This window comes from Triplophysa dalaica, chromosome 1, assembly GCF_015846415.1.
Source record: "Triplophysa dalaica isolate WHDGS20190420 chromosome 1, ASM1584641v1, whole genome shotgun sequence".
In the NCBI taxonomy this organism is placed as follows: Eukaryota; Metazoa; Chordata; class Actinopteri; order Cypriniformes; family Nemacheilidae; genus Triplophysa; species Triplophysa dalaica.
Window position 1 is genome coordinate 7,943,077 of NC_079542.1, and position 21,591 is coordinate 7,964,667.

At 37.2% G+C, this 21,591-nt stretch overlaps 1 protein-coding gene across 1 annotated transcript; it reads left to right on the forward strand.

The window, feature by feature from the left end:
* The first annotated feature begins 872 nt into the window (after window positions 1-872).
* Window positions 873-18,503, forward strand: trmt44 (tRNA methyltransferase 44 homolog). Its single transcript, XM_056753186.1, has 11 exons — window positions 873-1,286; window positions 1,370-1,484; window positions 2,506-2,725; window positions 3,352-3,420; window positions 3,737-3,844; window positions 4,157-4,228; window positions 5,763-5,869; window positions 8,099-8,282; window positions 9,845-10,211; window positions 16,516-16,632; window positions 17,709-18,503. The coding sequence occupies exons 1-11, from the start codon at window positions 947-949 to the stop codon at window positions 17,939-17,941; spliced, it is 1,932 nt and encodes a 643-aa protein (XP_056609164.1). The 5' UTR covers window positions 873-946; the 3' UTR covers window positions 17,942-18,503.
* Window positions 18,504-21,591: the final 3,088 nt, after the last annotated feature.

Sequence of the window (21,591 nt, forward strand, 5' to 3'; positions counted from 1 at the left end):
CCTTCCCCTGTAGATTCGGCATTCTGTACATGCCATATAAATAAATGACGGTGAAGTTTTGAAGGAATATTTAAAATTGTTGTTTTTGTTCTTTGATATTAGTGTGCGTTCTGTATGGTTTCTTCCTATTAATCTCTCTCCGTCTCTCTTTGGAGTGACTACAGTACATTGGCTAAGAGAGCTTTTAATTGGTACTCTTTTTAGTGCTTACAATTGCTTACAATTCTACATAATCACATTATGGTATATGTCATTAAAACCGTGTTAATCACAATTTAATGTATTTAAATAAGAAATGATTAACTAGTAAGCCAAAAATCAAACCTTTTTACGTTCTCACTGTTTATAAAATGCAGTTAAAGTAACCGTTGTTTGCTTAAAGACTTGATAAACACTTTTTCTCATTATTGCCTGTTAAGGCCTACATGTTTATCATCGTTTCAGTTTTTATAAAGGTTTATACAACTACAATGGTTTTAACTTTTAACACACGTGATTAAAAATGTTTTTTAAATTGATGACCGTGTGTGATCTGATAAGCACTGTATTTGCACTAAAATGTGTTTTATTAAATGCTTTACAGTGTTTTCACCAGCAGATGTCGCCATCATGCAGTGTTTCTCTCTCCGTCACTAGAAGGACCGGGTGAAAGTTCAATATCTGTCTGGACAAAATGCAAAATAAGAGCCAGAAGAGTCCAAATTAGTGCAGGCCATACGCAATACGTTAAATGGTAAGTTTATAATTACATAAGTAAATTTACATATTTAATACAAATAAAAATTGTGACACAGATGTTACAAAAATACAGATATGTTGTCACAAGTCAAACAGCCCTTTTATTTTGACATCTTACCGGTATACATTGAAAACAAGCGATTCTGTGCTTGTGGTTTGTAGTGAACATCCCTCTTGTAACGTAAAATTGGTCTAAGGGGTCGACAAAATGACGAAACTTTCCGAATTAAATCTCACGGACAGATGCAGACCAGAAAGCCTGTGGTCAGCTGCCGATGTCTGGATCAAGAAACCTCATGTTGTCAACAAGAGACTGTGTGGAGCGACAGAGTCCGAGTACAGGGACATGGACGGCGCAGGACTAAAGCAGTTTTTCTCTTCTGTTTTGGGATGCAGTCATGAGATTTATGAGATTTTTCACTTCATTTGCGCCAATAATGTGGATGAAGGACATGAAACTACAGGACGCTGGCGTGTTTGCATCAGGACTGTTATTCCCAAAGTTAGGAAATCAGAGAAATGTCTGTGCAAAGAAATTATTATTAAAGGTAAAACAACAGACGCAAAATAATTGCATTGATGATTCGTGTTGAGTTTTTCTCTAATTGGATTAATATTTTTTTCTTTGAAGATATGGTTGGACACACAGTGACATTTGTTCCCTTTGAAGAGAACGATGTGGGGCAGGTGTCTCTCAGGAGCAGCAACATTTATCAGATCCAGCTGCAACTGAAAAGTGAAGATTGGTGAGGATGTACTGTATTTTACTGCAAAATTGTGCTGTTACTCAACAGGGTTAACGACAGATACGTTTAAATGTAGTTTATATATGTGACCCTGGACAACAAAACCAGTCTTATGGGTCAATTTTTACAGCATCTGAAATCTGAATAATTAAGCTTTCTATTGTCTTATTGTTAGGATAAGACAATATCTGGCGAAATTACAACAGTTTAAAACTCTGGAATATGAGGGAGCTAAAAAACTTAATAATGAGAAAATTAATCTGGGGCACTGAAGCAGGCCATCCACTCGCAAAAATAAAGATTTTATATATTTAAGGTAGGACATTTACAAAAGACCTTCATGGAACTTGATATTTTCTTAATATTCTAATGATTTTGGCATAAAAGAAAATACGACCGATTTGACCCATACGATGTATTTTGGTCTTTTCCTTAAAATGTTCCTGTGCTACTTAAGACTGGTTTCGTGATCCAGGGTCACATATCAGCCTGACTTATATCTCAATTACAGCCAGCCTATAGGTTTTATTTTTTATGTTATACAAGCTTTCAGTTTTTAAGAAATAAATGTGCCTAATAGTGCTACTGAAAGGGACAGTTCACAAATTCTTTCATCATTTACTCACCCGCATGTCATTCCAAACCTGCATTACATTCTTTTGCAGAACACAAAAGAAGATATTTGAAGAATTCTGGTAGCCAAACATATGTAAGGCCCCTTTGACTAGTAACTTCCATCATATGGACACAAAACCAAACCATTGAGACATTTCTCAAATTATCTTCTTTTTTGTTCTACACAATACATAAATAACCTCTACATGTTTTGGTTATAGAATTTATTTTTTTGGTTGAACTATCTTTAAAAGGTAGAGAATTATCCAGGTGGAGTTAACTGTTCACTACCTGTAATAAACTGCAGGGGGCAGTCTGTAGTGGTTTAACTGATAATGTTTTTTTTGGTTGTACCGAGGACACAGTTGTTGATAAATATTTATAATAAAACTCTTCTTCTTTTCAGGATATTGTCTCTTCATGCTCTAAAGCCTGAGGATTGGTACAGTGATGGGGTGGCTTACCCCAAACTTTCCTGGCTTTGTACAGAACTCCTGCCTAAGCTGTCACGCTGGGCTTTGGAGAGTAGGACCAGCGAATTTAAAAGCACCCTGTCCCTTATACCTGTGGAGAAATACAGTGTGATCTACCAGCAACTGAAAGAAAAGTACAAAGAATTAGTGAAGGTGGGGAGGGCAGGAATATGATATATAACAAATCAAGACATGTTTATGGGAGTGCCATCCCCTGCTTTATTTTGGGATTTAAAATGTGCCTTTCTTGACATGATTGCATTTAATTTTGATGCTATTGTCTCAGAAATTACTTTATATTTCTTCATTTTTATTAAAAGATACGTCTATAAACAAGCCATTCATCGTGTAAACACTGTGGCTCTGTTTGTTTGAGCATCCCAGCCAGCCACATTGACTCAACCATTGGCATTTTTTGTTTGGGACGGTACGATCTGTTTACAGTATAGAGGAATGTTTGGGCCACACAGTCATTATTTAGCAGATGTGTTTGATATTATCAGTAACAAGAAAATTACATCACTCTTAACTATCCTTTAGTAGTTGCCTTACAATTGCAGACTTAAAGTAAAAAAATCACTATTTCATAAATAACAGAGAACTATATTGGCTATACAAAAGCACAGTCATTGGTTTCCATTGTATACATACTGTATGTGATGCATAGAGTATGTTGTCAAGAGGTGTCCCAGTCAAATGCTGACATGCGATGAGAGTTTGACTGCATTTTATTTGTCTGTATAGTTAAAAAATAACAGTAAGCCATTCATTTGTTCAAGGTCTGGCCTGAAGTTACTGATCCTGAGAAATTTGTGTATGAAGATGTTGCCATCGCTACATATTTGTTGGTAGGTTGGAATGGCCCTCTTACACACTTCTTGACCACATATCAAATAATTGGCTTAAACTATAAAATTACACTTTCATTACAATATTTAGCAAATAAATTATTTGCAGTTAAACATGTTTGAAATATTTGGGATTGATGATATTTGTTTGACCATCCTGTCCTGTCATAATTGACAGTCACTGCTGTGTCAGTCTGGAAAATTGTGGAAATGAGGATTGTATGTGTTAAATAAATAGGCATCATGGACATCTAATGAAGTCTTCTTGACTTTAGGTATAACAGAGGAAAACACTCTCTCTCTGTCCCCCAATCAGGTCTTGTGGGGTGAAGAGCGTGCTGAAAAGGGAACGACAACAAAACAGTCCTTTGTGGATCTCGGCTGTGGAAACGGCCTGCTGGTTCACATATTAAACAACGAAGGGGTAGGTTAACCAGTACATCTGCTCCCGTGTTGAATTTCGACACTGTCCCCTGCGTCAGACCGCCCCTCGACATTGAGCTCTTTTTATTTGTTAATATTCATCCAGTGTTAAAAATCAATGATACAGCAGGGACCATGTGAATAAAAAACACAATGAAATGCCATCTCTCATCTGTAGCGTTTAATTGTACAAGAGATTAGAAATGTGACTCCTCCTTTCTCGGGGCTAAATTGAATTATCTACACCTTCTGCCTGTGATGTTCTTTTTAAATTAAAACTGTCCGAGACTTAAGTTCGTCATATGGTTTTCAGCATCCTGGAAAAGGCATTGACATCCGCAGGAGGAAGATCTGGGACATGTATGGGCCTAATACACATCTAGAGGTAAGATATAATTGATGGACATTGGGTCTCACTCACTAATAATTGTGTATGTATATGCACATTGGGAGGGAGAGCGGGAGAGAGAGAGAGAGAGAGAGAGAGGCTACTTAAATGTATATTTTGCTTTGTAAATTTTGCTTTTGTAAATCCACTCCATGTCTGCTTTTATATATTTACATATATTGTAAACCCCATTAAGTTGCACTACATACCTCACATTTTATTTTTATTAATATAATTATTTTTCTTAAGCAAACTTAAATAATAAATTGTGTATGAGAGAGATAGATGGAGAGAGACTGATGATTTTTGTGTATGAGTGCTTTCGACTGTTTCTATCTCTTCTCTTATATTTAGAATAAATTTAAGGAAGAAAGTTTGGAATCATGATTTATTCTTTAAAACGTGATTTGTGAATGAGACCCAATGTCCTTTTCCACAACCAAAATTTGTGAAATGCTTGTTAAGGAAAGCAATACCAGTACAATTGCTTCAACTTTGTGGATTGCATGGTAGATGGTATAGCAAGTGAAAAATCCATTATAGTATGGATCTGAGAAGTAAAACATTGTAGTCTTAAGGGAAATCACCCAGAACTGCTTAGAATACCATGGCAACAGCCTCCAAAGCAGTACATTTACATTTATGCATTTGTCAGATGATTTTATGCAAAGCAACTTACAGTACATTTAAGGTATATATTTTATCTGCATGTGTTTTCACTGGTAGCATTTGATTTGTTTCCCAAAATTTTAAGTCGATCTTTTATCATTTCTTTTAAAGACCGGTATCTGACTCATCTTAGAAAACCCCTAGACTTGTTTTTCTCTCCAAAGGTTTCTGTTTTCAGAGCAGTCTTCCCTTTTTAAATTTTACTCTCCGAGAAACAGGCTTTGAACATTCCCTGAGCTTCATTATTTATAGTGTCCTGCCGTGAAAGAGATGCCGAGATGCTTTAGTGGCAGGTCTAATGGGAATCTATGTGAATTTAGAGGGCGCATTCGTGCACTTGTGAAATCCCTGCAGTATTTCAACATCGGTGAAACACATGGTGTTCCCATCTGAACAGATGCAGCACAATCTGGGATGTCATGAGTGGGCTGTCTGGCGGGAAAATGGGGGGTCAGGGCTCATGTGGTAGCTCGGATGGTTCATGTCATTCTGCATGCATTGGGTCGTTTTGATACAAGCGGGTCATAGTTTGTGATCAAGAGGATCAATCTCGACATCGTCAAATATTTTATTTACCTTTTATCCACCGAAAATCCTGCAGTTTTTCTTTCCACTTTATATGGACCTGGCATCCTTGGGAAAAGAATAACATTACATTATAATCAACTAACAATAAATTAATTAATAGGTAACTGTTATTAAAATTCACGTAATCCCCTGGCTACAGGATAAAACCTGAACTTAGAAATGGAACCCTTGGTTGATTTTTGTATATGGGCCATTTTCCCTAGAGTGCATCCCAGTGTCATTTAGCATTCAGCCAATGATAATGAGATGCAGCGGGTACTCTTATCTATTTCAGGAAAATGCCATTACGCCCAGCGACGGCTTCCTCTTCCCCACCACAGACTGGCTGATTGGAAACCATTCGGATGAGCTTACACCATGGATCCCTGTTATAGCAGCCAGGCAAGTCATCAGCTCCGAGAAAGTACCACTTGTGTTGAGGAGACACCTGCTCTCCAGTAAATTCATTTCAAGTGATTGGAAGATTTGTTCTGTTTTCTAGGACTGGTGTTGGGAAGGAGGTCATTACATAAATTATAAAAATGACTCAAATGTAAAGAGTATTATAGAATAGATTTTTAGATTTATTTAGTTTTGAAATGCTGAAGAGTATTAAGTTTGGTCTTATTTTTCATATTTTACAAAGTTTTAGTTATACGTTTTTTGCCAAAATGATAAATGCATTCTAAGAGATAGGAAAATGTATGATCTAAATCTGATTTAAAAAGGGTCTTTTGACTCGGCTAAAACAAATATTATTGTTTGCTTTAGGTGTAATACAAGGTGAATAAACAATTTAAGGTTAAAAAACGCTGTATTTTCCACATACCGTGCATGTTTGTATCTCCTCTTTAATCCGCCTCTCTGATATTTTACAAAGCTCATTTCTCTGAAAAGCAAGGTGTGCTATGATTGGCCAGTTCACCAGTGCATAGTGATTGTTTTAGTACTGCACAGAAATGTAACGTCTCTTACCATATTCAGAACATCAGGCTGCGACGGTACAATGAGATTTACAAGACCGCCCACCTTACTTGCGTTTACATCAAATCGTGTTACGAACTGACACAGATTCGGCGGGGTGTGGTTACACAAGGCGTTTCAGGCAGGTCTGGGTGAGCATTCGCTTATAGATAAAATACATCTTTTGTTCCGACACTTAAATTTTTGCAATTTTATGTGTCTAATAGATGCATGGGCAACTTATAACACACCAAAGACAAAGAAAAACATGTATTTCCAGCGAATCACCCCTTTAATAGATTGCATTACATTTTAAATATTTAATATCTATTAGATTAAATTAATATTTTGCAGGGTAGGTCACCCCAATATAAAAATGAACCCCTAAGGATTTTCTGCTTCTGTGGAACACAAAAGAAGATATTTTGAGAGATACTTAGTGTTTTTTGTATATACAATAGAGGTGAATGAGGTCCAATGTTGTTCAGTTACCAACATTTTTCAAAAAATATTTTTCTGTTCGGCAGACGAAAGAAAATCAGGTTTGGAATGACATTAATGCTAAAAAGGGCTAGTTTAGTTCTATATCATTTTGCAACGTAAAACCCCCCGAATAAAATAGTTTTTGTTTAGTAATGCTGAGTATAGTCCTTGTAATGTTTCAGTTTTTCAGTGTCACAGTTACCACTTAGCGACAAATGTTATAATGCAAGCCTATATGAATGCTGTCACTGTATTTCTAGTCCTTTTCTCAATAATCCATATTGATTTAAAAGCTGTCATATCGTCCATGTAGTCTTTGATTCCATATTAGTCGAAAAGTCCCAAGTTTTTTGGGGGATTCTGGCTCGGACACTAGGTGGAGATGGTCAGCTAGACCAGTCCAGTGATCATATATTATGTATGTAACACGTCTTGGTGAACTAAACTTACCCAAGATGCCCTAACATCTTTTTGTGTTGTTAATGTTATTAATATTATACTTACATTTATAAGAAAAAGTTACAGAATATACAGGATTCTCAGCTGACCAATGAGGAGAGAGAAGGTCTTTTTATTTTGGTTTTGATGATGTATCTTCATCTCTCATAAACAGGAAACCACACCTTGAATGTAAAAAATAACATCTGGACCAAATTTCAGTTTAGAACTGTTGTGGAAGTGATTACACAAATATCATGTTATAGATGAGTGAAATGAGAATGAGACAAACCATCCAACAAGTATATTTAACGTATTTGTTGTATTTATTGAAGAGTACATGTGCAAAACAGACATTGCCCAAGAACATTTGTTACATGTGTTACTTCACTGGTCAGTGATCTATTTGTTTATGGATATTGTTTATTGTAGGTGTTATTTTTTTTTTAAGAATATTATTTTCACTCTGTAGTTAGTGAATTTGGATATTGAGTTTTCAAGGCTCAGAAAGTTCATTATATTAAAATAAAATATTAAAAGGCATATCTATGATAAATACAAAAGTGTATATATTTTTCTAAACATGCTCAACTTAAAAACTGGTCTGAACGATTCATTAGCAAGTCTGTCTTCTTTAAATGATTTGTTCAAAAAAATCACCATCAGTGCAAAGGTCATAGAAATGAATTGATCAAATAGTGTATGAATTTTAATATGGCATTCGTCCTTGGTGTCCATCTCGTCCAGATCATCTTACTCATGCCGTTACTTTGTGCTTCCTTGCTGCTTCTTCGACTTCTACGGAAAGTATCAGCGCAGACAGTGTAAGAAGTCTCAGTATAAGGAGTATATTGACTTTATTACTGATGTCAGCACAGAGTGTGGCTTTAATACAGAGGAGGATTGCCTGAGGATCCCTTCCACCAAACGGGTAGGTTGGATCCCTGTCTTTAACATCAGCGTTAAAATGAACTGTATCGAGGCTGATTCATTTTATTGTTAAACGCATAGTTACAAGATAAACAAATGTTTCAGGGCTTGTGCGTGTTCATGGGCTGCAGTTAACTTCCGGTACACATTCACAAACAATAGTGTGCCTGTAGATTATTTCTGACAATAATAAAAAGAAACCGAGAAAACCAGTTATTTGGCTAAATTTGTCTCTCCAATATTTTGAATTTAACTCCGATACCAATCTCAACCGAAAGATGTCAATGTACCTTATGGTTTGTTTAAAGGACCCAATCTTTGGCTGTTTGAGAGGCTTTGATTATATTTTTGGGTGTTTAACAATGGATTTTATGGTTTCTAATTAAAAAATGCTTTATATTTTACATATTTCAACTTTTTGTTCATCGCTGTCCCCATTCTACCCAGACGACTGGATTTCTTCCGGTCTATGTAAAGTCCCTCCTTCCGAAATGCTCTGATTTGTAAAGCTGAACAGGTCTTTCATGATTGGTTTCCGCTTCTCAGGCTGTTGTGAATTGTCGGTGCCCCTCTCAGTGCAGTGCTTTGGCTTTTAGCAATAAACAGGAACAAAGACACAATATCAGTGGATTATACAGAACAGCTTTTACAGCCGATGTTAAAGTCATGGAAGCTGTTATTTGACCGTTGTTTATCTTACAATGTGTGTCGCTGAATTCTTATTACCAGGTCTAGTACTGTGATGAAAGTGAAAGTAGTGAGCGTGTAGCTCAGTTAAGTGTTTACGATCTCTGATAACCAAACACTACTCCAGCGGTTCTTCCTCTTCTCTTTTGGCATATTCCTTTGGGCGGTCGTTTTAAAAGCACTCGGAATAGTGACATCATGTACCCGGGAAGTAGAGGGCTGTAGTCAATTCCAGCCGTTCTCTGTAGTCCTGAAAAGTGAATTCCGTTAAAGACAATATCTCGCTTGGCACTGAACTTTTTGCTATATCATTTTGCAGGTATTATTTATGCTCTAACAGCAACATTACACACTAATTAAAAAAAGGTTGAAAAATTGGATCGTGGGGAAAGTGGTCTTTAAATGCGACCAAAATAGAGGAGCCATTCAACAAATCGTTTATTTAATACAATTATTATACAGTAAAATAATAATACAAATAAATAAAATATTAATGATTATGTTATTAGACACATCCAAACACAAACCGGAAGTTAACTGTGGGTTAGGCGCTTACACGTCCGCATGTCATAATGCTAGCAAAAGCCCATACAGAAACATCTTTTCCTCTGCGCTACTTGTTAGATTTATTAACTTTGCACTTTTTCCCTGTTATCCTGAGGCCTCTGTTGCAGTATTCTGAATCGAGGGTGTGAATGTCTACATTTCACATAAATTCTCACCATACGAAAAAAGCTCAACTGCCCTCCAAAAAAAGCTCCAGACACGCAGTCAGGAGACCGTAAAAGCTCTGAGCTTGTGAATCAATGTGAAAAGCACGGTCAAAACAAGCTGTGCTCTATAGAAGTCTCTTTGTAATGTCATGCTTTTCTGCAGGTCTGCATTATTGGCAAAAGTAGGAGACATGCAGAGGATGAGGAGGTTTTGATAGAAGAACAAAGAAACTATTATATCAGAGGGCGTCAGGCCTTATTCGCAAGCTCAGGGGTTGACGGCACGTGTGCCAGTCAAGGTGGCCAAGATGGACCTAACAACTATGAGAATGGGCAGGATATCTCATCTTCAGGAAGTGATTGGGGAAAAGGCTTCCAACCGAGAGAAAAGATAGAGATTGTAAGGAACTGCGCAGCGCTTCCGAGGGATTTTGTGGACGCCGTTGTTCTAAAGGTGGCAAAGTACTTGCTGAGTCTGACTGAAAGAAACACAGAGAACAGCGAATGGTGTGACATGTGGAACACAGGAGGTAAGAATAGGTTTGCATCTGTCTCCACCGGGAGGGGTCATGTGACTTGAAAATGTGGTAAAGCAAGTGAAAATTATATTGAAATCATCAATGGGTTTTCATTAGTAATTCATTCAGAAATCATATTTTTTATATATTAAAATGGTTTTGTCTTATAATATTAAATAATTGAACTCTAAACAAATAAAACCCAATTAGGGTCTAAACCAAAATTTGTAATAACTATTGGTACCAAATGGTTCCATGTGATTTATAATTTTTTGGAAAATGGTAAGTTTCTACATGTTCTCACTTAACACATCTGGAGAAAAGTCGAGTGAAGTTTTGATGGATTCAAAGTACTGTTTTTGTGTCTAATTGTTTTGCTCCAAATTCTTGACATAAATCTCATAAAGGTCCAATGTGTAATGTTTTAGAGGATCTATTGTAAGGGTTGACAGATATGTGTTTTTTAAAGGTGTGATGAACTGGCCTTTTTAATTGTTTATACTGTTGTATGATGTCTACTTAATGACGTTTGTGTGATTTTTACATTTAAAAACATGAAAATCAAAAATATTTTCTACCCAGGGTTTAAGGCCAGCTCTACAAACGTTTGGTTTTATTTGCATAGATTGGATAGCAGTTTGCGTAGTTGGAGCCGTAAAGTTACGCATTAGCACCATTCACAGTTTTCAAACGGCATAAGTATTATCAGGAGACCTCGTATGATTAATAAATGACCTATCCACATTTCATTTGACACATTTGCACGGGATGATTTTACTCAAATTTTTCGCACTTATTTCCCGGATGTGATGGCAAGGCCTTGCGCATTTTTTTTATATCCTAAAGTTGTATTGTTTTAATGATATATCACCGTACTTGTCAGCATTTGAGACCTGTGATCGCAAACCGGACAAAATATCGTCGCGATGTGTCTCAAATGTCACGAGAGTCTCCATGATAATTAAACAAACGTGTATGAAGTGAATTTTGCTCCGGAGACCTCAGGCAATCTCTAACAAAGCAATAGTGACGCATAGTACAATTTTTTTTACCCGCATAAGATTGCGGCGTAATATCTATCGGATCCAATATTGGCGGCACAGCACTGCTTTTTAATTTAAGTCTCTCGACATATCCAGTGTCTACCTGTGCCTTGTTCACGAAGGAATCCTTGGAGAAATGAAACGATCAGACGCTCTGTTTTTCCCACATGAGCTGGAACGTCTTTAAAAATAAACTTTAACCCTGCATTACTAATTTCGGAAACCGAAGGAAGGTTATGCAGCGACGGTATTCTTCCACAACCAGGGATGGCACAATATTAAGATAACTTTAATGGCATGTTTTTTTATTGCTTGCTCGCTCTATCTGGTTCCGCACCACTTGTTACTTCAGAATTGTCATGCTCGAACCAGTGGACGGGGCTAGAGAATTGGTCGTTGATATTCTTTCTGTGGGAGCGGTGTTCATCTATCAATGTCTTCATAGATAGGTACATTCCAGAACCCGGCGTTGGCTGGGCCTGGCTTCAGTAACAGATGTAATCTCAGTAACAAGGGTGTTTTCAGTTCTGACACTTACATTACATTACATTTAGTCATTTGGCAGACGCTTTTATCCAAAGCGACTTACAGTGCACTTATTAAAGGGACAATCCCCCTGGAGCAACATGGAGTAAAGTGTCTTGCTCAAGGACACACTGGTGGTGGCTGCTGGGATCGAACCAGCAACCTTTGATTTACCAGTTCAGTGGTTTAACCCACTAGACCACCATCTCACCACCATCTCACACTCACATACATGATGTTCTCGTGAATACGATTCCCTCTTATATAACAAAAGCTTGGGGTAAAATTGTGATTTTATTTCATGCCTCCTTTAATGGCCAATGCCGATATTGAGAAAGCGATAGGCCGATATGGGAAATGTAATTATAGTAATTGAGAAACTTCCAAAAAAAATTGTGAAACTAAATTAACATTTATTTTGCATGATATTTTAGAAATTTTCTCTTAATTGTACTTCATTTAATGATGTAACCTTTCATTATTGACAATTAGTGCAGCTTTTTGGTTTCTGTTTTACTGCTACTTTAATCTAACAGAAGGTTCTTGATAACGTGTATAATTAATGACAAAACAGAATCTAATCCTTAATCAATAATTTACAGTAACTGTACAAATAAATTGCATGAAGTTATTTTACTCTGTATGTTTCTTTTCCTTAAATTAGGTCAAAGTAAAAAAAAAAAATGAATGAACATAATACAAAAACGCGACAAAAAGCACAGCCTATATATTTGCTGAGTTAGCAGCATGTAGCTTAGCATCAAACAGACTTGAACAAATGAAAACGCACACTTCAGTCCACACATTAAGTTATTGTGGACAGTTAAATGTGGTGGATATTAAAGGTGTCATGAACTGTGCTCGTTTATTGTTTTATACTGTTGTATGATGTCTACTTATGATGTTCGTGTGGTTTTTACATTCAAAAACATCAAAATCATAAAGTAATAGGATATTTTCTACCCGGGTTTTGAGGCCGGCTCGACAAACGCTCGGATTTAAAGGGCGTGTGCCGCATTGAAGACATGGAAGTAAACGCCCACTGCTATGATTGGATAGAAGTTTGCTTAGTCTTACTTGAAGCCTTATGTGAATTTAGTTAGAAATGTAACGCAAGGTTACACATTCCCTCTTATATAACTAAAGCTCAGGTTAAAATGTATGTCTTAATTCGTGGCTCCTTTTAATAAAAATATATAGGAATGCAAACGTATTATTACTTAACATTCAGTGTATGTGTCTCTGTTTCGTTCACGCTTTGTTAGAGATCGCTTGATATGCCCTGATAATGTGTAACCTAACGTTACGTGTCTAATCAAATTCACATAAGACTTTACAACCTCACCACTTGGTGCTAAAAATAACACAATGGTCCTTTAAATATTTATTCATTAAACTTTCAAATGTTAAACTAGATTGTTGTCGGTAGGACATCAATAAGTACCCTGGCTGACATCTGCCAATCTCAGTTTCAGTCTTCTGCTTGTGTGGTCTTGTGTGTTTGACAGCAGACTTGTGCACACACTCAGTTCATATTCTAATTCAATTAAAGCCTTTACAAAGAATTACATTCAGTAATATTTTATTCAACGTTGGGAGAAAAAGAGGGAGAATTTCAATAGACAAAGAGAGAGACGATTGCCCTCAAGGCAGATTCGGAATGTAGTTGTCTGTTTGAATTATGTTCTCACACTTTTATGTTTTATACATGAGAGTTTTTTGGGTAGAGGTAGTTTGAGAAAGTATTTTAAATGACACGCTCTTAAAACAACCCTGAAAAAGCATTGATATAGGTTATCTTATGTAAGAAAAGACTGGGTATTGCGATATATGATTAATATATATTTTTACAAGACGATTCTGTGAACAGTCATAAATCAATCAATCGTGCAAGCAAAAGAATAGACTTTAATTGCCTTTATATTGAAAGATATTACACTGATCATAATAAGTGTCGCATCTTTATCCTTCTTTAAGGTGACAATGAGTGCATTTAAAATAACACTTCCTAAAATCAGCATAAATGGATACATGTGTGATGAATAATTCATTAGAAAATGGGTGAATGTGTTTTTTAAACCTGTTTTTATGAGGATAGTTTATGATCCTCACAGTTTATGAGGATTACTAAATGCAGTTTAAGCATATGTGACATTGCATTATGCACATAGTTGGGTTGTTTTGCTTGTGTAAACATCCTCAACAATGCAGACAGAATACATTTGTATTTCCGTGACAGTAAGTTGCTGTTTTTGGACAGAGTCATTTTAGTTGTCTTGGTCTTATAGCCATTCATTTACTTTTGCTTTATCGTGAGCAAAGGCCAAGAAATTGTGCCGTTATATTATGATCTCAGATGAAATGATGTCTTTGATTCTGAACCGATTGTTACTGCCAGATCGCATTACATAATTATTACATTTGTGCTTGTGATAATAAAATGTGCTCATGTCAGAGCGTTTTCATGCGTTGTTCTCTTTGGAAGAGCTGTGAGTATTTTGTTTATTCCTTCACCAATGACAATGAAGTGGAAGGACTCAATTTCCTGCATAGACCCCTCAAGATCATTTGTGATGCGTTTCAACTCTTGCTCGAGAAGAGATGCACACGTTGGGTGAAGGTTAGGAGAATGATATGCCTCAATGATGAGCTTCAGCTGACCCAAACCGACATTCACCGATTCAGACGGTGAACCGATGGGTCAAGCCATTGGAGATTGGGTTCACCGAACCCTGGCGGGGGAAAAGGTTTCAGCCGCACGTCAGGTCTCTCTACCCATGGGTCTGCTCCTGGTTGCTATGGCAACAGATTTGCGGTCTGAAGGTTCCAGCCAGCCACGTGAAAACGTGTTCAGCGAGTACTAGGAGGGATTTTGGATGCTATTTATAAGTGTGCATGAAAAGGATGCTTATTTGATCCCATATAGAAACGCATTGTAAGAGGCTCTTGCTGAAAGAGGAACTCATTCGAAGTGTAAATTTGACATGCGTAAAGCTTCAAGCAGGGCTACTTGGGTGGTGTAAGATGAAAAATAAAGGTGTTCTATTACGGAGATCATAGGTCCAATCCTTTAGTGCGAGGTTCAGGTTGTGTTCTCAGGAAATAATGTGTTTGAGTGTAGATTGGTTTGGGAATTTATCTTTGAGGAAAATTCTATTTGCCAGTTTGTTGACTTCTAGAAATTACTAATATTCCCAGTGCCTTGTTATTACATTATAGATGACTAGAGAGAGGTTGAATATATATCATTTTATTTGTGTGAATTTTAGGAAAGTGTAGAACGTAAAGTAGGGGGTGAGAGAGGGATGGTGGGATTGGGAAATGACCCTGGTCCGACTCGAACCCTTGAACCCTCAGAAGGTTTTTTTTAACAATACTTTCTTGTTTTGTGGAAAACATAGGCCTGCATTGTGAGTCCAGGATTTTTTGCCAATAATTCTTTTCTCAGACTTCTCACTTTGTGGAATAATGGGTTTTTTGGCAAACCGTTTGCATTACCTCAGATGCTTGAAATGGCTGCTCTCAGCTGAGTCACATACCTCAAAAATCGACTTCCAATCTAACAAAGGCCAGCGGAAAGCTTAAAAACGATTCAGTGATCATTTTTGAAAGAACTTCAGAAGGTATTTAATAAAGTCACATATTGATTGATTGAGTAATGTCAAGCCCTAATGTTAGAGTTTGTTGAATGATTGATATGATGGAAATAACAGGAGTGTATGATTTCCACTTTAAAATAAGTAAGAAATGACTGTTACTTACCATTGCATTTTGTATGTTGTATAAAGACCTATATTAAAAATAAAAGGGATGCAAAAATGATTTTACTTGCTTATTATTTGCTATCTATTAAGTATTAAAGGCAGACATATTTTAAGCCTTATATCCTAGATAAAGATTTGTTGCTTAGGAAAGGAAACTATCAGCAAAACTAGATCTCTGTTTCATGTGAAACATTTACATCACATTTGTCTGACTTGTCTGAAATAAATTAAGATCGATGCAATGACCTAAATTAAAAAATAAAAGTGATGCTTTTGTTATGAATATGTAAGTAGATATCATCATGTCGCCTACAGTCTGTGTGCAAGCTACAAAAGACAAAAAGTTTACTTCAAGAAAAAGAATACTCCGTATCACAATAATGTATCTGTAAGCACTTAAAACAGTTCGACCTGGCAGTAATATAAATATTAAAGCAATAGTTCACCCAAAAAGGAAAATTATGTCATAATTTATTCAACCTCTTGGTATTTCAAACCCGTACGACTTTCTTTCTTACGCAGAGCGTAAAAGATATTTTGAAGAATATGTTTAACTGGCACCTATTCACTTGCATTGGTTTTGTGTCCATACAATAAACTGAACAGGTGACGGCACTGTTCGGTTACCAACTTTAGTCAAAAATCTTCTTTTGTGTTCTGCAGAAGATAGAAAGTCATACAGGTTTGAAATAATATGATGATGAGTTAAACAATTTTTTGGGTGAACTATTATTTTAACGTTTACAATTCATTCATTTTATAAAAAAAATCTGTTCATCATTCTAAAATGTTTTGAAATGCTTAATATCTCAAACATTTTACTAGTATTGACCACAGTGTTGTGACCGTGTTATATAAAACAACTGCAGTGTTTAAAATAAAATAAAACCTAAACAACTGCAGTGTAATCTATCTTGCTGTTTAACCATCATCTCTTATTCTTTGATATTCTCTCACTTCTTCTCTTTGTCTTTTATTCTTTAGGATTTTTGATAATAAGTGAAGTAGCTGATCTTCTGGACCAGTCCACGCTGCAGACACTAAAGAAAGAGTGTGGCGGTCTCCAGACCCTGCTGAAAAACAACCACCAGGTGTTCAGAGGTATTTAGATCTCTTCCAGCTCTTTGTTCTTCAGCCATGATTGATGTTTGACACATGTTCCTCTGCTGTTTCTTCAGTTTTCTACTGCACAAACCCTATATAAATAATTAAAAAACAGGAGAAGTTGTTTGTAACAAATCTCAATAAAATGGAAGGAAGGAGGCGGGAACCGGCAAACATTTAAACATTTAATAAAGTAATATAACAGCCGGCGGCCCCTCACGGACGACCGCCGGCGAACAAAACATAATATAAATACAAACATAACATAAGTTCGGGCCCGGTCCTCTCTCTTCGACGGTCCGGTCGCTCGTTCCTTTTATATTCTCCCATCTCCTACGTGATTCGAGGCCGGTGTGCGCACAGCTGGCGCTAATTCACAATTACTCACCGGACTCGAACCACGGTCTCGCCCCGCCTACTCTACTACATACCCCCATCACCCCTCACAGGCCGGGGGGTACCCCCGCGACTGTGCAAGCTCCCTCCCCCTCCCTCGGGGGGGGTGGGGTGGGGGGTATGCAGCGACGAGACGAGACAACGGAGACGGGAGCCCTCGGAGCGACCGGAAAGAGAGAGGGGAGAGAGGAAAAAAAAAAAATCTGGTTCCCCGACATGCTGCCGCTCGTTCCTCAACCAGCCGGAGTACTCTCCTTCGCGGTCCCTTGCGGTGGCCCTGGGGCTTCGGTGGACGGCTCGGTCGCTCGTTCCTTTTATATTCTCCCATCTCCTACGTGATTCGAGGCCGGTGTGCGCACAGCTGGCGCTAATTCACAATTACTCACCGGACTCGAACCACGGTCTCGCCCCGCCTACTCTACTACATTGTTATTTTATCCTTTTAATAACTAAATGTAGGTGTCTGTTGAATCGTACCATATACATCAGTCACACAAAGTCATCATTTTTTTAGAGAACACATTCAGAAAACATTTGGAAATGGACAGAAATAGGTCTCTACCTCTTAGCTTTAAACTTTACAGGAATGTTCTCGAGTTGCCTGTCTGATTTAATTCTCATTTCAAGTGTGACAGGTACATTTTACATTTAACATTTCTCCCTGCATTTTTTTCTAGTGGAGGGTGGAAAGGTGTTCATTCGCGACTGGAGGACGCATGCAGTAGCACAGAGTGCTAAAGCGAACTCAAAGCGCAAACCCCCTCCCTCAGGTGCCCTGAAGACTCGACTCTGCTGGTTCCACACCCACCATCCACACGGTTGCCCTTTAGCCCGTGAGGTTTGTGCCTTTGCTCACGGAGACACTGAGTTGAGACCCTCCACAAAACCTCCGAAGATGGTTCGGACCTGAATGAGAGCCTTTTATTTTAAGGTGGATGTGCTAATAAGACTATTATTAATAAAGCACTCTATATAAAATATTTGAGTTACATATTAAATAGCCGTTTCTCTTTAACCTCAGATCTTCGAAAAAGTGGTTATTCTTTATTTAGGAAATGTAATTAAATTCCGTTTTTATCAAAAGAATATCTCTGTTTCATTTCCATCACATCTGTGATTGACTTATTGTCAAATAAATCTAAAACTACGTAATGAGATGCATCGACTTTTGGCAGGAGATCCCCCCACTGGTGCATGAAAAGGCTTCTGTTGAGAGAGGGCATGTGTAGTGTAAATGTTAGGGTCATGAATAATTTGGAGGGCCATGTGGGGGGTTGGAACGTGTGTGGGTCACTGCCCCTCTGCTAAAATGTCATCGGACAGGATGTTACTCTCAGACCCGTAGGGGTCAATCAAGGTCATGTGCGATTCAAACTGGGCAAACGTTTAAAAATGAACCCAGGAGATTAAGCCCATTCATGAGTAATATAAATCACGACAATGTTTTGGAGTATTAAAATAATAATGTGATTTTCAGATTTCTCAGTGTGACTCATGGGCTGATTTTTAATAATCTGGGATACATTGCTCTTTAAAGAGGCTTGCCACAATAGTAGAATATCATGCATCGCTGTTAAAAAGAGATTTAATTTTTAAAGTATCTCATGTTTTTAAATGCAAAGGTTTTAGTTTAAGGTCCAGTGTATGAAATTTAGCGACATCTAGCGGTTAGGTTGCGAAATTGCAACCAACGGCTCACTCCACCCCACCTCCCTTTTGAAGCACTACGGTGGCTGACACGGGACTAAGATGTCGTTACATTTTCACTTCTTAGCTGAAGGGGATGACGTATTTAAGTGTCGTGCTCTGTAGAGCAGTTTGTCCTTTTAGGGACACTGTAGAAACAACACGGCGAATTCCACATAAGGTGCTCCGGGCTGTATATAGATTTATTTAGCTCATTCTAAGACTATTAAAACATAACACTTCATTTTGTAAGGTCTTCATACACAACTGAAGACATAGTTATGTATGTAATATTAGTAATATTGTAATAATTACATTTCTGTCAATAGATCCTCCAAAAGAAATAACACACCGGACCTATACATTTTTATGAATAACTAATTGCATAATTAAGAATCTCAGCGGCATAAAAATGTCAACATGAGATTAAACTGTCCAAGATAAATGTATCTAAGCAGTTGTATGTCTTGATGATGAACACACGTTACAGAACTGTCCATATAAATATTCCCTTAGTTTCACAGGAAGGTACTCTACTCATTTGCCGTTCCCAGGATGTCCTATTTATGTCAAGCCATGAAGAATGTCCTGTTTAACTTGAGCATGTGTTTCATGTTCGTTTATATAGTATGCTCATGCAATTGTTCATCGTTCCAAGCTACACTGATCCATTTAAATATGTTATTGTACTTTTCACAATCAGCAGCTATCGGTATAGGGATTCAATTAAATTTAGTTTAATTAGTTTAACATGTTTAGCCTTTTTGTGATGTTGTTATATTAAAAGCTTATATTAACAAAGCATAGCAGCTTGGCTCTGATTTGGAAAGTCTCCAGCGGCAGCCTGTGAAAGCTAATGAAGATGCATGGCTTTATTGATTGCTTGAAGGTTTTGAAACGGACCACAGTGTGTGTTTTTTACATTGAGCCAATGCATTAGATGTTGGGTAAAACCAGGGTCTATATGCGTGCGACCCGTCGCTGTGTCATGTAGAGATAATGAAGCAATTTATGTAAGGTCACTTCCAAGTCAGTAGGGATCTTTCTGTCTCTTGCATTCTGATGAGAGATCAGTTTGTAAATAGGTCTAGACTTGCATATAAAAACAGATAACTAATCGAGCGACGTACGTGGCAGAGGAAGGGAAAGAGTTGGTAATGCCTTGTGTGTGTTTTTACTTTAAGTCAGACTGTTAAATTCTGTTCTGTCTGTTCAACTTTAAGAAAATTGTTGCTTCTTTCCTTTAAGACATTTGACCTGCATTGCATCATAAACCTGTCATGTAATGTGTTAAAGCTGTGTGGACCGTGAGATGCCTTCAGTACAAGGGAATGCAAGTTACCAAAAAGGTTTATAAATTTGTTCAACCAGGAAACAAAATCTTACCTAAACAACGTCAAGCTATTGACAAAAAAACTACCGGACACTGTAGTTAAATCGAACTCTGGACTTGATGTGTTTATCTGTTGTATAAACATTTTTAGACACACTTGAGACAGAATAACAGGTCTGACAAATGGTTGAGTTAAATCTGGGTCAAAAGAGGGAAGAATTAAGCTGCTCCTTTCTCTATTGCACATGTGTTCTGCATTCTGTCTTTGTAAGTGAATACGAGTTTCAAAATGTGAATCTTCCTTTATTGCGTTTATTGCCTTCCTTTAACTGAGTCACAGGGAAGACTATATTATACCGACTGAAGACTGCAGAGTCATTTAATGTAGAAAAGAAAGCACATTGTGTAAGAGACACGTTTGCTTTTACAGCTGCAGAGAGGGAGAATTTGAGGTCATAACTGGCTGTAATGTGGGGTGTGTTTGTTGTGTTTTTGTAGGATCAGTCTGAGGTTGCTGGCATCACTTTTGGCAGCCGAGTGTGGTGGACAAACCCTCTCTGGGTTTGATTTGAGTTTTTCCTTGTGAATGTAAATTCATTGTTTTGAGAGTCTCATTTTGTACAGTATGTTCATTTTAATATACGATTAATTGTATTTCAAAATGATGTTGCTGCCGCTTCTCCGAAGCTTCATCTGCTGGTGGCACTGTTGGAAAGTCAGAAAAACAAATACTTGACTTGATGTATTTTGTAATATTTGCTATCCTTTAATTTTGTACTGCCAGTTTCTCATATAAATTGTTTTGCTCCTTGGTGAGAATGCCTCTGGGTTTTTGCGATGGCAAGCATCTTACTTCTGTGTGCATAGAACACGCCATGAATGTTTTTGTAAGGCCAGTAATGTAAAGCCACAGTCTTCGTAGTAGACTCATAGTAAAGCTGAACTCTTTATTCCTCCCTCCTACATTGCATTCTCTGTTTTTTCCATTCTTGTTTGTTTGAAGGAGGGAGTGTCGTGTTATCCAAACCTCATGGGAATGACACTAATTTCCATCAGCACTCATTTTTCGAAATTGCAACACATTCTGTGTCTTCTCAGTATCGTACCAGAAACAGAGTCATCTAATACTCGATTGCAAATATTTGCTATTCCTATTTTGAAAAATGGCTTGTATGGAGTTGTATGGCTTTCATTGCATTAGATAACAAATCATAGAAGTTTACTTGTTTGAAGTAATTTAGATATTAATTGTATATTAATTGAGTCGTTTTATTTATGATATTAGTGGTCCGTACCAGTTCATATGAATAATCTTAACCATTTTAAGTAGAGTATTATAATTTGAATTACAAAACAATGTAGTTGTCTGGGTAAATGTTCTTGTCTTTTTAACATGCAGTTAGTTTGCTTGGGTGTTTTGTTATGCAAGTCAGTGACATTCAAGCATTTTGACTGCTTCCAAATACAAAGTATAATTTAACTATTTGGGCAAATAAGAAGCCCGAAGAAGAACACAAGAAGCCTGAACGCTTATGAAACAC

Excerpts from the sequence above, each read along its gene's own strand:
- trmt44 (XM_056753186.1), top strand. The coding sequence starts at position 947 with ATGACGAAACTTTCCGAATTAAATCTCACGGACAGATGCAGACCAGAA. Across the intron at positions 1,287-1,369 it reads CAAAGAAATTATTATTAAAG|ATATGGTTGGACACACAGTG; the intron begins GTAAAACAACAG and ends TTTTCTTTGAAG. Across the intron at positions 2,726-3,351 it reads AGTACAAAGAATTAGTGAAG|GTCTGGCCTGAAGTTACTGA; the intron begins GTGGGGAGGGCA and ends CATTTGTTCAAG.